The sequence below is a fragment of the Lissotriton vulgaris genome, chromosome 3_1 (genome assembly GCF_964263255.1).
Source record: "Lissotriton vulgaris chromosome 3_1, aLisVul1.2, whole genome shotgun sequence".
Classification (NCBI taxonomy): domain Eukaryota; kingdom Metazoa; phylum Chordata; class Amphibia; order Caudata; family Salamandridae; genus Lissotriton; species Lissotriton vulgaris.
Window position 1 is genome coordinate 882,106,571 of NC_141689.1, and position 14,506 is coordinate 882,121,076.

Consider the following 14,506-nt stretch of genomic DNA (forward strand, 5'->3'; position numbering starts at 1 on the left):
TGTATGTTGCAAATCATTGAACTTGCAGCTGGAGGTCAGGAAAATGTAATTGAAACCCTCTTTGACAGGATGAACCTCTCTGAGCCTTTAATGGATGAGGTCTTGTAGAATCGGCATAATCATGGACAAATCCATTTCATACAAATAATACCTGCCACAGCTCACTTATTCCAGCCAACAAAGGCCTTTTAGTTTTTTAAAGCTAGGGCCCTTTGATCTAGCCCCTAACTGAAAACCTATCTTTCTAGAGAGCAGACAGCCAATGCAGAGACAATTTACAGCAGAACAACAAGTTCAATCCCTCCAGCCTCAGCTGAGGCCTAAACGTGTCTTAACATCCCTGTGGATCCAGTGCTCTCCTCAGCAGCATCTCAGTAGGCTCACACCAAAGATTGGGGTAAAGAATTTCCCTCAATTACCATATACAAAGACGACTGTCCTTTCTTAATGGTAAAGGAGCATTATTCTGTACAGCTGTCATGGCCACCACTATTCTGAATGCCTCTTCACTAGTCAGCATCCAAAGAAACTTTGCAGGTTTGTTTAAGGGTGCAGCCATTGGAAGTGCTTAGTGGATCTTCAGGACACCTACGTTGATATATCTTTCTGGAAGTAGCACAGGAAGTATTTCTGTCTCACAGTGACAAAACCAACTCTTTGTACAGAACACTGTAATTGTTTCTAATTGTAACCTGGTGCTGTCCTTCCTGCATCAGAAGATGATTCTCTGCTACCCATACCTGGTGGACTGTCTTGTTCATGATGCGCTCAGGATGGACGCAAAGTCCCAATAGGTCCTAACTCTAGAGGCATTGTACAAACATTGGTTGTGGCTGTCCCAACAATGGTAAACCCTTTGATACTCGTGAGTAAATTAAAGAAGCTTTTATCATGTATTGTATTTACCATAATGCATCTGGCAGAAATGTGTACTGGTATGCCAGGTAACATGCACCCCTACCCCCATTGATTGGATCCTTCTTCGCGTTACTTGGCTGACAAGCCCTATGGATGCACCTGTGCTCTCTGAGTGGTACTGAATCTGTGAAGGCTTTGAGCATCATTCCAAGTAGGCCCACACTGACATATTACTCTCTGCTAATGAAGGACAAAAATCCAGAAACATGTGTCCAGAAATATCTAGCATTGGCTTTGCCAACAATGGTAAAAACCTTGACAATTTTAAATTAATTAAATACGCTGTTATCATCCACTACATTTACCATAATGCATCTGGGAGGAATGAGTGCTGGTAAGCAAAGCAGCTTGCTATCCTGCCTTACTTCAATCCTTGGTTCTCAGTGAATTACCCAAAATCCTTTATAAATCCCTCCCAAAGGAGTCAGATTAGAGGGGTACGTTTGAGCTTCTGCGTGGCAAATGTATTCTCCCTCTAGAGAGATAACGACCATTAACAAATCAGTGGGTCATTTCTTAACCAACAAGATAGTGACATCCATCGCTGTTCTCAGAGGCCGCTGTGACAACATGCAGCTCGCATTGGGGTGATATTGAATTTAATCCCCCAATGCATTTCCTGCAGTTATATCAGATGGAGCCCTGGGTCAGACTGCAAGAAAACCATTCAAAGCTCATTCCATTTCATCCATCCTTGATCCCAGCTTTGGAATGGTTGAGATACGCTCCCACTCTCTGAGAGGGATGGTTTTTCCACCTGCTCTTGAGCACCACTGATTCCTCTTAGTATGTTTGGAAGACACAATGTCGGTAATGCTCCTTCAGTCGCTTTCAAATTTTGGAGGGAGAATGGGATAGAACATCCCACTTAGTTACCCCAACTGCTTTGTGCATCCAAAACCAACAAACTCTCCATGATTTACTCATAAGGTAAGTCAGATGTGTCTCTGCATGAAATCCTCCTGCTGCTGAAGGCAGTCGTCATGGTATTGAAAGGCCTCCTGCTAGTGCTAGGATCCAGGGTGGTGATGGTCCACAGAAACAAGTACTTTAGTGTGGGAGGCTGTTTGGAGTGGACATAATGTTCTGTATTGCTAAGACCTTTAATCGAGAAGTCGCTTCCAGTGGGGTTCTTTTGTCATTTTATAGGGCATGTGGGAATGGCCTACAGGGAGAGAGGCATTTAGTTTGAAACTGGTAGTTTGAGATATTTCCATCAGTATTCATTAAAATGACAGATAAAGGCTATGGCTGACTTGATGAACAAGTTATTGAACAAGATGTGTTAAGCCTATTGATCCCAAGTCTGCAATCCCTTTTTGTGCAGTAGAGTTTAACGAGTCTTTAGGCAAGATGATATGGTTCCGAGGAAATGCAAGAATGATTAGAGCGCAGTTATCACTGGTTGCTGTCGTTCTTCGAGCTCTACCTAATTTTGCTCTACACCTGATGATAAATGATTCCTTCAAAGAGGGAATTGGTAAGAATGGTTGTAAACGACACCATGTTGTATAGTAGGTTGTAACTTTTCAGCACTTTCCATTTCTCTATTTTTTTTAAAGATATTGTAGAAAGGTGATAGAAGATCATTGTGGATAGGAGCAGTTTCAAAGGAGAACCAGGTTTCTGTGATATCTAGAAAGTAAATTAGTCAGAGGTAATGTCATAGAAAATGTTGACCATGTTCGGTGAAAATGAGAATTTAGCAAAGTCCCTGAGAGGATACCATCAGTGCCTTGAGTAGCATCCATAAGTGGTGTACTCCCACGTTTTCCTATGGATGCAAGAGGTTTTGTGTTGGCAGGTGGAGGATATGCAAGGAGAGAACTATGTTTTGCAGTTCTCAAGGGTGCAGCTGGTGATATAAAGACATAATATCGAGTCAAAAATATAGAATGACACAAATATCGAAGTAAAAATATAGAATGGACAAAATATCGAATGGACAGAATATGGAGGTGAAAAGTATAGTTTTGAAGGTAAGTAATTTAATATCGATTTTTAAAATATAGAAAGTTAAAATATCGAAGTATATAATATAGCAATTAAGATATATCGAATTTTTTATAATATCGAATTTTTTTAAGTGCATCTTTTTATGTTATTTAATTTTTGTGTAGTTTGATTCTGTAGCGGGTTGTGGGTTTATAGGGAAATAGAGTGGGAAGTAATTTAATTGTAATTAATTAAATCTGTTAATTTATTTATTGGTATTAATTTTGAATTAATTGTTAATTATTAATTTGTAATTGATTCATTTTTAATTGGTAATTAATTTTTAATTGTTAATGACATTTTCTTAATTGATTAATTGATAATTATGTCAATTTCATTAATTTATTTACCGTAGCGGGTTGTGGGTTTATAGGGGAATAGTGTGGGAAGTAATTTAATTGTAATAAATTAAATTTGTTAATTTAATATTGGTATTCTTTTAGAATTAATTGTTATTTTTTCTTTGGTAATTAATTAATTTTTAATTGGTAATTAATTTTTATTATTTGGTTAATTGATAATTATGTTAATTAAATTAATGTATTTTCCGTAGTGGGTTGCATGTTTATTGGGGAATAGGGTGAGAAGTAATTTAATTGTAATTAAATTAATCATTTTTATTTATTTATTGGTATTGATTTTTAATTTATTGTTAATTAATTGTTGATTGGTAAATAATTTGTATTAATAGGAAATTAATTTTAATTAATATTTATTTGTATTTTTATTTGATTAGTTATTACATAATTTTAAATTTGTAATTTAGTTTAATTAATTTTTTATTGGTATTGATATTTAATTTATTTGTATTAATATATTAAATGTTTACTTTCCCTACTGTTAAACTCACTAGAGTGGGCATAGTAATTTTTACCCCTACGCTATCCAACGCTTTCCCTACTGTTGCACCCTCTGGAGTGGGAATAATAATTTTTACCCCTACGCTATCCAACGCTTTCCCTACTGTTGCACCCTCTGGAGTGAGTTTGGTAAAGGTCTATAGTCAAGTGAAAATACAAGAATTATGAACCACAAATTGTTATAAACACCATAAAGGACTAATAAATGAACTCACCACCCACTAGTACAATTATAATAATTTGTATACTTTTATTTAGTCATGAAGAAATCTTTTTTTTGGTTTTTTAGAAATATTCTTTGTGTACAAATATATCTTTTTTCATTTTCTAAATTGATTCATAGTGAAGCTGGTTTATAGTTCATAGGACTATACATTTAAAAACCATTTACAAACAAACATAAAACATAGGACCAGACAAGTGATGTATGCAATACGGCAGGGTAATTCACAACGCGCGTTTCGGCCAGTTAGCCTTCCTCAGGTGGCCATGTATTGCAAAGAATGTGTATATCCAACCTATGTGCTGGCAGAAAGATTTGCTTGATGTTACCAGTCGTTGCATAAGAGTGAAACTAATTTGAGCAGGATGAGGGCGAAACGTCCTTTAGCAGTTTGTAAATAGTAGTATCATGAAAGTTGAATTTCCTTAAGGCGTGATAATATTCTCTTTTGCTGTTTCGCCGATTCGTTGAAGGATCTATTGTGTAAACTGTAAGCCGGGCCTGATGCTTATCCCGTATTGACACTACTAACTTCCAGATTGGTAGGAGATTAGGTTTACGGCGCGGTTGGAACGAGCTCAGAGACAGATAATTGGATGTATTCCTAAGCGACGTGGTTGTCACGAATCCATAAAGATGATGTAGAACAGGTATTTGGATATATTCCTAAGCGTTCAATAATCAGTCCGCCGAGAGTCAGGGTTCTTGGGTTTTGTTACATCCCCATGTTCGTAACACTTGACGATTATAGCCAGCTATGACTCTCGGTCTAGATGCATAACGACGGATCCCCAACCAGCAACTTGATGAGTGTAAATAGTAATTTTTACCCCTAGGCTATCCAACGCTTTCCCTTCTGTTGCACCCTCTGGAGTGGGAATAGTAATTTTTACCCCTACGCTATCCAACGCTTTCCCTACTGTTGCACTCTCTGGAGTGGGAATAGTACTTTTTACCCCTACGCTATCCAACGCTTTCCTTACTGTTGCACCCTCTGGAGTGGAAATAGTAATTTTTACCCCTACGCTATCCAACGCTTTCCCTACTGTTGCACACTCTGGAGTGGGAATAGTAATTTTTACCCCTACTCTATCCAATGCTTTCCCTTCTGTTGCACTCTCTGGAGTGGAAATAGTAATTTTTACCCCTACGCTATCCAACGTTTACCCTACTGTTGCAGTTGCTGGAGTGATAATAGTAAATTTTAACCTCTTGCTATACTACAGCAAAAATATTGTATATTTTTAATTAATATTATGTTAATATATATATATATATGTGTTAAAATTTTTTATTATATTTTTATTTTTTTTAACTTTAATTATTCAATAATATGTAAGTTATTTAAGTATGTTTAAGTATGTTTTAATTAATTATAGTTATTATTTTATTAATTTTAAATTATTTTTTTAGATATTTAAATGAATTAAATATTTTTACTAAGTATATATTTGTTTCCGATATTTTTGATTCAATATTTTTGTACTTACCTGTTTGAAGATAGGAATTCGATATTTTGTCTTTCTATATTTTTTCTTCGATATTTTTTTCATCTATATTTTTGCATTCTATATTTTTTCAGTGAACCGCAGCTGGTATCAGTCCTGGTCTGGTTCTTTTGATATAGTTGGATGAGCAGGCGCTCAACTGGTCCTTTGGGGACAAGCTTTTAGAAAAACTACCAGGGACATTGCTAGAGATTCGTCAGGGTGACCATCATTTATGGCTGTGATTTTTTGAGTCCAAGGAGAAGGCATGGAGGACAGACTCGGAGGTGATCAATTGCAGTATTTATGAGCATCAGATTTAGGAGGAGGGGCACAACTAACTGGCACTGTATTATAGCAGGGGCTACTTTGACCCTATGCAGATATTAAATGCCAAGATAGTGTTATTTTCCAAAAACATAATTTTGCCATTGTAGTAGAGATTGAATTTGAGTATCACATTTATTATCGGTAGATGACACAATCAATGCTTGTCCACCAGGTTTCCCACTTAAGTAGGCGGTGAGGTCTACCCTCAGTGTGAAGTGTAGGTTTTATGCAACACAAAAGGCTGCTAAAGCCAGTATATGTATGATTTTTCTTGGCTATTTCTGTGTTCCTGGACGGTCAAAAAGGTATACTTGTACAAACCTAGTTGTGCACTTTGCACGTTTCAGTAGTGGTCCAAAGAAGCTAAAAGAAATAACTGGTAGGCATTTTAAGGTGGTGTAAGATAAGGCAAGTGCAGCGAGGATTGTAAAACAATTCAGAAAAAAAGAAAAAGCACAAGCTTATGACAAGATACTTATCCCGGTGCTGCTACCCTGAACCCCCACCCACCAGCTTAACAGGAAGAGCCTCTAAGAAAATGGGCTCAGAACAGTAGTGTTTTTAGGTTCTTTTTGAAAACAACCGGATCCGAAATCCTCCTGAGAGCAAGAGGAAGCTCATTCCAGGCTAGGCCAGCCTTACGGGTGAAAGAGCAGCCACCTAGCCTCTGGCGTGAAAAGCGCGGGTTCTGAATAAGGAGTTGGTCCGAGGACCTCAAAGTCCTGGAAGGAATATAGAGAGAGAAGCGCTTCTGCAGATAGAGTGGGCCCAATCCATATAAGGCCCGATGGACAATGGCCAGCATTTTAAATTTCAAACGGGCCTCAACTGGGAGCCAATGAAGATGGCGGTAATGGACCCGCACGCTCTTCCTAGAAGAAAGACCCAAAAGGAGTCGAGCAGCCGCATTTTGGACTACCTGTAATTTTTTTATCAGATAGCCTGGACATCCCACTAAGAGTGCGTTGGAGTAATCCAGCCGAGAGGGGATCAATGCCCGGACTACTGTTTCTTTGGCCACCACAGGCAGAAGGGGGAGGAATTTACGCAGGGTTTTAAGTATGCCAAAACAGGTCCCTGTAAGTTTTTTGACATGCGTCGCAAAATTCTAATTTTCCTCAAACCAGACCCCCAAGTTTTTTGCAAGGCCCTTGTCTGATTGGGGGGTGGAAAGTCCGGAGGCCACAGTCTGGTTCTAAAACCAGCAGGAAACGCTCCAAACAAGAGCACCTCCGACTGCTCCTCGTTGTACTTGAGTTGTGCATTGGCCAACCAGCGAAACACCGCGGAAAGACAGCGCTGAGCCATGTTGACCGAGTCCTCGCCCCTTCCCCAGGTAAACAATAACTGCGTGTCGTCCGCATAGGCCATCACCCTAGCCCCCAGGGACTCCAACAGGTAAACCAGGGGAGTCACAAAGATGTTAAACAGATGTTAGAACCTTTTGCTTGCATGGTGGCCTTGAGCAGCAGATATTTTGAGCCTACTAAACAGTATAGTAACAGTATAATGGTTAAGAGGATGTGGCCTTACGACTAGAGCGGTCAACCTCGAAGTTGTGGAACCAGGTTCAGTCTCGACAGGGACGCTCAACATCCTGTGATTCTGGGCAAATCACTCAATCTCCATGTGCCCAACAAAAATGAACGTGTCCATCTTCTATGCAAGTGGTGTTCATGTAAAGCGCTCTGATACCTTCGGATCAAGTTTGCTCTATATGAAACTACGGGGGGAAGCTAGTTGAGAGGAAAGGTAAAAGGGCGATATGCATGAACACATTTTTCCATAGACACAGAACGGGCAAAACCCTTTAATGCATCTGGCCTATAGTCTTTGTGAGCTGTGACTGAGCTAATACAAAGGCCAATCAATGTAACTCATAAAGGTTAAGCTGGTTTCTGTGAGGAATACCTGGGTCCCTTTGGCAGCTGGGCTCAAGAAACAGTTCTTTACTACACATGCAATGGTTGTATGTCAGAATATGTAGTACAAAAATATTGACATGCAAAAAATATCCTGGCCAAAAAATTGATTACCAGAATATTGTGAAGGTAAGTATAGGTTGGTAACTGTAGATGTATTATTTGTAACTCCACAACTATGTACCTTGAAGACTTATATCCGTCAAGGTACATATATGCTCAATAGTCTGGTAGTCCGTATTCTTGTCATGATTTTTTTGTAAGTTGAAATTGAAAATGTAATACTCTGGTAGTAAAGCCGTGCAGTGACACAAAAAACAATCAAACAACCATACAGGCATGAATCAAAGACCTTGACATTTCCAAATCTGATTAGTAAAATCACCTCCTATGTTATTCGTGGTGTTATCATGGAGCATATTATCTTCGAGTGCAAACTAACTGCCCAGATGTTATCTTTTGTTTCCAGCCTCCCTTTCTCTTTCCTCCTCTCTTTCTCCCTGGATAATAGCAAATGTAGCACTGAGTTTAATATCATTTTGTCTGCGTTTATGTTTGTTTTGCTGATTAATTACTATGAGCCTCCTGTAGAGTTGTGCAGGTTGGATACTTTGTCAAAAACTAGCAGACATCCTATCTGCTAAAGTCATGGTTCCACCGTTGTATCTAGAGTGGAAGGAACTGCTCTATTTCCGGTGGCGATGCCCGTGCTGGCAGAAACTTTAGGGAAATGGCTCATCAAATATTGAGTCATCAGCCAAAGTATCTTCAACCATTCACCATATTTAGGACAGATGTTCGGAAATACTTTTTTCGTGTTTGGGACCTCATGGGAGACCCTGGTGATCCTGACCAGGAAATCAACTAAATTACCCCCACACGCTTGGAAAACTCCAACCGTGTTAGAAACATTTCTTTTTGTTGCCCATTCTGGACATTTGTTTTTGAAGAACAACATTTTTGCTGTGCATAGCATTTAACAAGTTTCAATACCTTCCATGAAGCCATAGATGCACTGCTGAAGGCCTGATGAAATGGATACTTTTGGGACAAATTCGACCTCTCTGCTAGTTAAAAGACAGCTGAAGTTTCGGATATGTCAACACGGTATGACTTACCTCCTCTAGATGTGTTTAAAGAATATGAACTGCATGTGCTTTATCGCTTTTGTGCACGAACAGATGGTAACTCACCAACATGCTATTTTCTTTGTATTGTGTTCCATTGTTAATATGCTTGCACTGTGTCATGGCCTGCATGCAAAGTTTATTCTAAAACAAAACGCTTTGTGTATTCATCTATAGGGTTCAGACAGATCAATCAAACACGTGGGAGTCCATTCATGAGAGAGTGAGGAATCTTTTAACGTCCAGCCGTGCAAAGCAGCGACTTTTAAGCGTGAGTAATAGAAATACACTGGAACTGTACCCCTAGTGATGCATGTTTCTAACTGCATAGTATATATGTTTATTGGTCACTGAGCGTGCATGTTCATGGATTCCTTAATGTGGAGGTTCCCATCTCCTGGGAGCACCTAAATATCAGTGCACATTTCCTTTTCGGGGACTCCGTGACGTAACAATAGCCCCAGCAGCCCATGCGGTGCGGGGGCCGAACTCCGGTGGGGCCCCTCCGAGTACCATGCAAGGGTAGGCCTGAGACCTCTTGACTGGGTCCGGAGCGTGGGGCCCCCCTCCATGCACTTTTCAGGTGTTTGGAGACTGATGCTGTTGTAAATTTGTGCAAGGGGAGGTGGGTGTCCTCCAGGGGCTCTTGCTGAGTTGTGGGGTTTTGTGCATGCCCTGGTTGAACTATAAGCGGGGATACAAAGACATGCCCTGCTGTGAGCCGCCGTGCTCCATTCTGTCCAGTGTGTGCAATACTCTGTGCTACATAAATGGCCATTGGTCGCCATGCACACAGTGAATAGGCCATTTTCAAACAGTTAAGTGTTTGAAATAGCCATAATCTTTCCTGTTGCTAAATGGACTCATTAGCTTACTGGAACATTTGAAGTACCGGGTTTTAAGAACCCAGCGGTGCCAGGGTACACACCCGAAGACTTCGAGTCCTTCCTGTTTCAGACTACAGAAACACAGAGTCTTCTAGGTGAAGTCAAATATCGTATTCATTGGCTGCAGCCAGTAGCAGGTACAGGTATCCTAGAAGTACAACACGGTGTATGTTCTCAGGAGACTGCTCAATCTTACAAAGCCAGCCTTATATTTTATACAAAATATTATGCTTTAGGCAAACATTCCTTATATTACAGTTGACCATTCACATATTTCTACTACAAAGAAAAAGCAGAGTCATGATGACAAGCCCATATTTCAGTTTGTGCAACCCACAATCAACTATCCGGCAAGGCCCAGTATTTCCATCAGATATCGACGGACCCCCTAATAAAAACGGGCACCTCCTCATCGTAAAGCAAGTCATAAAGAAAGAAACAGAGACAGGTGAGGGTGAGATTAGACATAGTTTGTGTGCGATGAAAGGTTTATGACATGTTGTGCTTCGATGCTAATCTCATTCGGCCACTGGGAAAGGAACTGGCCGAACAGGTTTGGCTTCAGACAGTGGACTCAGCTCGCCCAGGTCACAGAGGAGTCCGTGAAGGTATACGTGTCCTTCTGACTCGATCTCGGCTTCAGTCATTTAGCCTAGGTGAGGGCAATCACAAAATGGCTGCCGTTCACAAAATGGAACCCGAGGGTTCAAGACGGAAACTCTGATTTCGAGGTGATTTCGTCACTGGAATATGACGGAAATGCTTGTGCATAGTATCTCAATCATTACCGGTCTGCCGATACCAAAATTGTCATGATACGACGATGTATATAACACGGGTCCAGAATCTTCAGTACTACAGACCCTCCTTTTGCCCTTACATAGGCAATAACCTTTACTCACGCTAATCTGAGTCCAGGTCTGTATTCATAAAGTCATTGAGTTGCTGCTATAGCATCATCCTATTACTTAGCTCGTTTCTTGATACAGGTTTCCTTACACACGATGTAGCACAGAGGCCACATATTGCAGGAGCACACTGTACACACAGACAGAACAGAAAAAGAACGGCTAAGATCATCCCAATGACTATCAGAATCTTCCATCCCCAGGCGGATATCAGTTCCCAGAACCACCCCATCAATGACCAATCCCCTTTATCCATGTGGATAGATTCGGAGATCTTATGCAATTTGGAAATGGCCTGGTAAACCGTCGGAGCGTTGTCAGGGATGAAAATACAGCAACTTGATTGGATCACTTTACATACCCCACCTCGGTCTGCAAGTATGACATCTAATGCGACCCTATTCTGAAGAGTCATAAGGCAATCCGACTGGAGCTCAGCCGTAAAATTACTAAGGGCACCAACAGTTTCAACTACGGTGGATTCAACCACCCTTGTCAATTGCCTTATGTTCCTGCTGTTAACCATAGGTCCCCAAAACAGCAGAAAACCCTTCACGAAATCTCCAAATTCTTGTCCTGCAGTGTCTTCTTCACTCATGACACCTCTAACTATCCTTGTCCTGTGGTAATCTGCTGTAGCCGGGAGGCAACAGGAACGAAAAAAAACATGTGCCCGAGAAGTCAGGGGGCAACCATGTATAGGCTCTATCATGGCAAATGAAATAGGTACCCTTAGCTGCTAGAAACGGAGAGGAAGTCTGAGACGCAAAAACGTATGTCTCAGTGCAGATAATTTTCCCTAACTGAGCTCTGGGATTCTTGCCATTACCTTGCAGACATAGGTGACCCTGATGGGGTACGATCCAAATCGAGGAGGATCTCTTCGCTCGCTGGTTCTCACTCAAAGCAACTCCATATTTTGTCACATTCCATCTAACGTACGCTTGCAACTCATCTCTAGTAATCGTTCTGTACGAGTCAATTGTTCTGCTCATATTTGCAATTCCTACTACCAATGCTTTGTTGCTCGAGTTACTTCTCGTGGAACGCGGAGGATATGGTTCGATAGCATATATGAACATCATCTGAAACACCCACAAAGAACCATTGTAGCTAAATGGTAAGACCAAGTATGGGATACCTTTATCCGTTGTATGTGGCATAAGACCACACACCCAACAATTAGTTGTGTTCACTACCAATTGGTGTTGGTGCAAAAGCTGGATGAAAGAGTTATTGATAAACTCTAGTCTTCTAGTGGACTCATGCTCAGGCAGAGGGTGAAAAGAATGCAAAGAAACAGTTGGAGAAGGTTTGGGCTGTGTAGTGGATGCAAAGGTCACTTGAAAAGAGAATAAAACATATCCTATTAAAAACATCATTACACTAAGCAACATAAAAATGCATAATATCAAAAATCTTTTTTTTGTCATTATTGTACACATTCTGGCTTTAAAGTTCATCTGTTTGACAGGTCTCTTCATCTCGAAAAACTCCATCCTCTCTAAATAGCTGCCCGCGGCGGGCGGTAGGGTGTTCCATGCTGAGGAATGCTTCTGTCAGTCCAGGGCAACTCCCTTAGACCAACCAGAACTGTCGACCTAACGTCTTCAGCTGCACTCCAAAGACTTAAACAACTGTGACCCTAGCAGCTGAACCCGGATGGCGGTTCGAAAAACAAAAATAAGCAAGTTTCTCAGATGAGAGAGCTGCACATTTCAAAAATAGAAAAAAAGAATTTTTATTTGTCCATAGTTCTCAGCCTCAGATTATAGCGGCTTCTTCCAGGTACTGTCTGGTTCTGAAACAAAAGTTCAGGCTCTGTAGTGTTCAATTGACTTGACGGTGGCACAGCTTCTTGCAAGATATTGTCGCTTTCTTGTTCAGAAATTGTTCCTTTTACACGTGCATCGCTAAAGAGCAGAAAACGAAGCACAGTCTCTGTTTCAGAGTCAGCGATACTCTCCTGGATCCTACGGTCGTACGGGAGAGGCAGTGGGACCCTCTTACAGTGTACGCCGTGGATCCAGTGCTTTTTCCTTCTACTCGAACAGCTGATCTTGTTGAGAAAAGAACAAGGTGAGGTCCGGTCCAACGGGGCTGGTCATTCTTTGCCCGCTGGAAGTTCCGGATAAGCACCCACGACCCAGGATCGATAGGATGTCCTGGAGCTTCACAGACCGGAGGCAGAGTATCATGAACCTGTTGGTGTAAAACACGCAATTTAGCTGTCAATTCGTACAAATAATCAAGCAGTACAGGATGTTCGAGTTCACTATATTTTTTCGACCTTGGCACTCCCCATATATTGGCCGGACGGCCAAACACAATCTCATAGGGACTAAGTCCCACTCTCGAGTGAATAGTCATTCTCGTTGACAGGAGTGCTAAAGTCAAAGCGCCAGGCCATTTAAGACCAGAACTCGCTTGAATCTTTGCCAACTTCAATTTCAATGTGCCATTATAGCATTCTACTAATCCAGCTGATTGGAGGTGATTTGCAGCGTGGAATTTCTGTTGGATGCCTAGCCCCTCACATACTTTCTTCATCACTCGACCCACAAACTCACTTCCATTGTCACTCCAGACCATTCTTGGCATTCCGAATCTAGGGAAGAATTCCTTGACAAGAGCTTTAGCTGTGGATATGGCAGTGTTGTCTTTTAAAGGATATGCTTCCACCCATCTCGAAAAGGCACAAACAACAACCAGTACGTATTTCAAATTGTTGCACCTTTCCATATGAATAAAATCTAGCTGCAAAACCTCAAACGGATACGTTGGAGGCGCAAAATGACCATCTGGAGTTGGAGTTCCCCTACCAGGATTGTATTTCAGACACACCATACAATTCTTCACCAAGTTCTCTGCACATTTTGGAATTCTCGCATTCTGCCAAACCGGAGCCAACAACTTACAAATCCCTTTCACACTAATATGTGCCATTCCATGATCCATCGTCACCACTGCAAGCACATACGCATCGGGTAACAACCATCTCTGATGCTCTTACAAATCAATCCATCAACCATTCGAAACCAATCTACCCTTACTTTCTCTCCATTCATTCAACTCTTTCTCTGTAGCTTCAGCTTGAATGGATTTCACGCTCTCAATCGTATCTTCACACATTCCAACATCACCAACCCATCTTGCAGGGCCTGCTACATACATTCGATTCATTACATCTTTTGTTGTTTCTTTTGCGATCTCATCAGCAAATGCATTACCACGACCAACATCATCAGTAACCTTTTCGTGTACACTGCATTTCACAATCGCAACTTGTAACGGTAAGGTCAGTGACTCAAGAAGCTCATTCACCAACTGTCCATGCTGGATCTTCGTCCCATGCGAAGTTAAAAATCCACGTTCACGCCACAAACGTCCAAAGCTATAAGCCACGCCAAAAGCGTATTGGCTGTCAGTATATATGGTCACTCTCATACCTTTCGACAACATGCATACTCTCGTAAGTGCAATAAATTCTGCTGCTTGTGCTGAATTATGTGGAATACATGCAGTTTCAACAATCGTATGCAAAGTCATAACAGCATATGCCGCAGTCGTATCACCATTCGACAACTTAAAGCACAAACCATCAACCCACAAAGTACCATCACATTCAGGAAGAGGAGTATCCCCAAGATCTATTCTCCCTTTTCGTTTCTTCTTCAGTTCTCAGAAAACAGTCATGCTGTTCTTCATTATCATCATCTGTCTCAACTGAAATCGGCAACAATGTGGCTGGATTCAACGTCTTGCATCATTTAATGTGCACATGACTCGCTAACAACGTCAACTCATAACCTGACAACCGAGCACTAGTTAAATGCTGTGTCTTCGTAC

General features: G+C 41.0%; 1 protein-coding gene across 2 annotated transcripts in view; it reads left to right on the forward strand.

Annotated features, from left to right (window-relative positions):
• SPATA6L (spermatogenesis associated 6 like) overlaps positions 1–14,506 on the forward strand; it is a 529,514-nt gene that overhangs the window by 472,765 nt on the left and 42,243 nt on the right. For both annotated transcript variants that reach the window (XM_086961205.1, XM_086961204.1), the window contains one exon: positions 9,040–9,133. In XM_086961205.1, the coding sequence (XP_086817331.1) occupies positions 9,040–9,133 (94 nt within the window). The remainder of the gene's footprint in view (positions 1–9,039; positions 9,134–14,506) is intronic.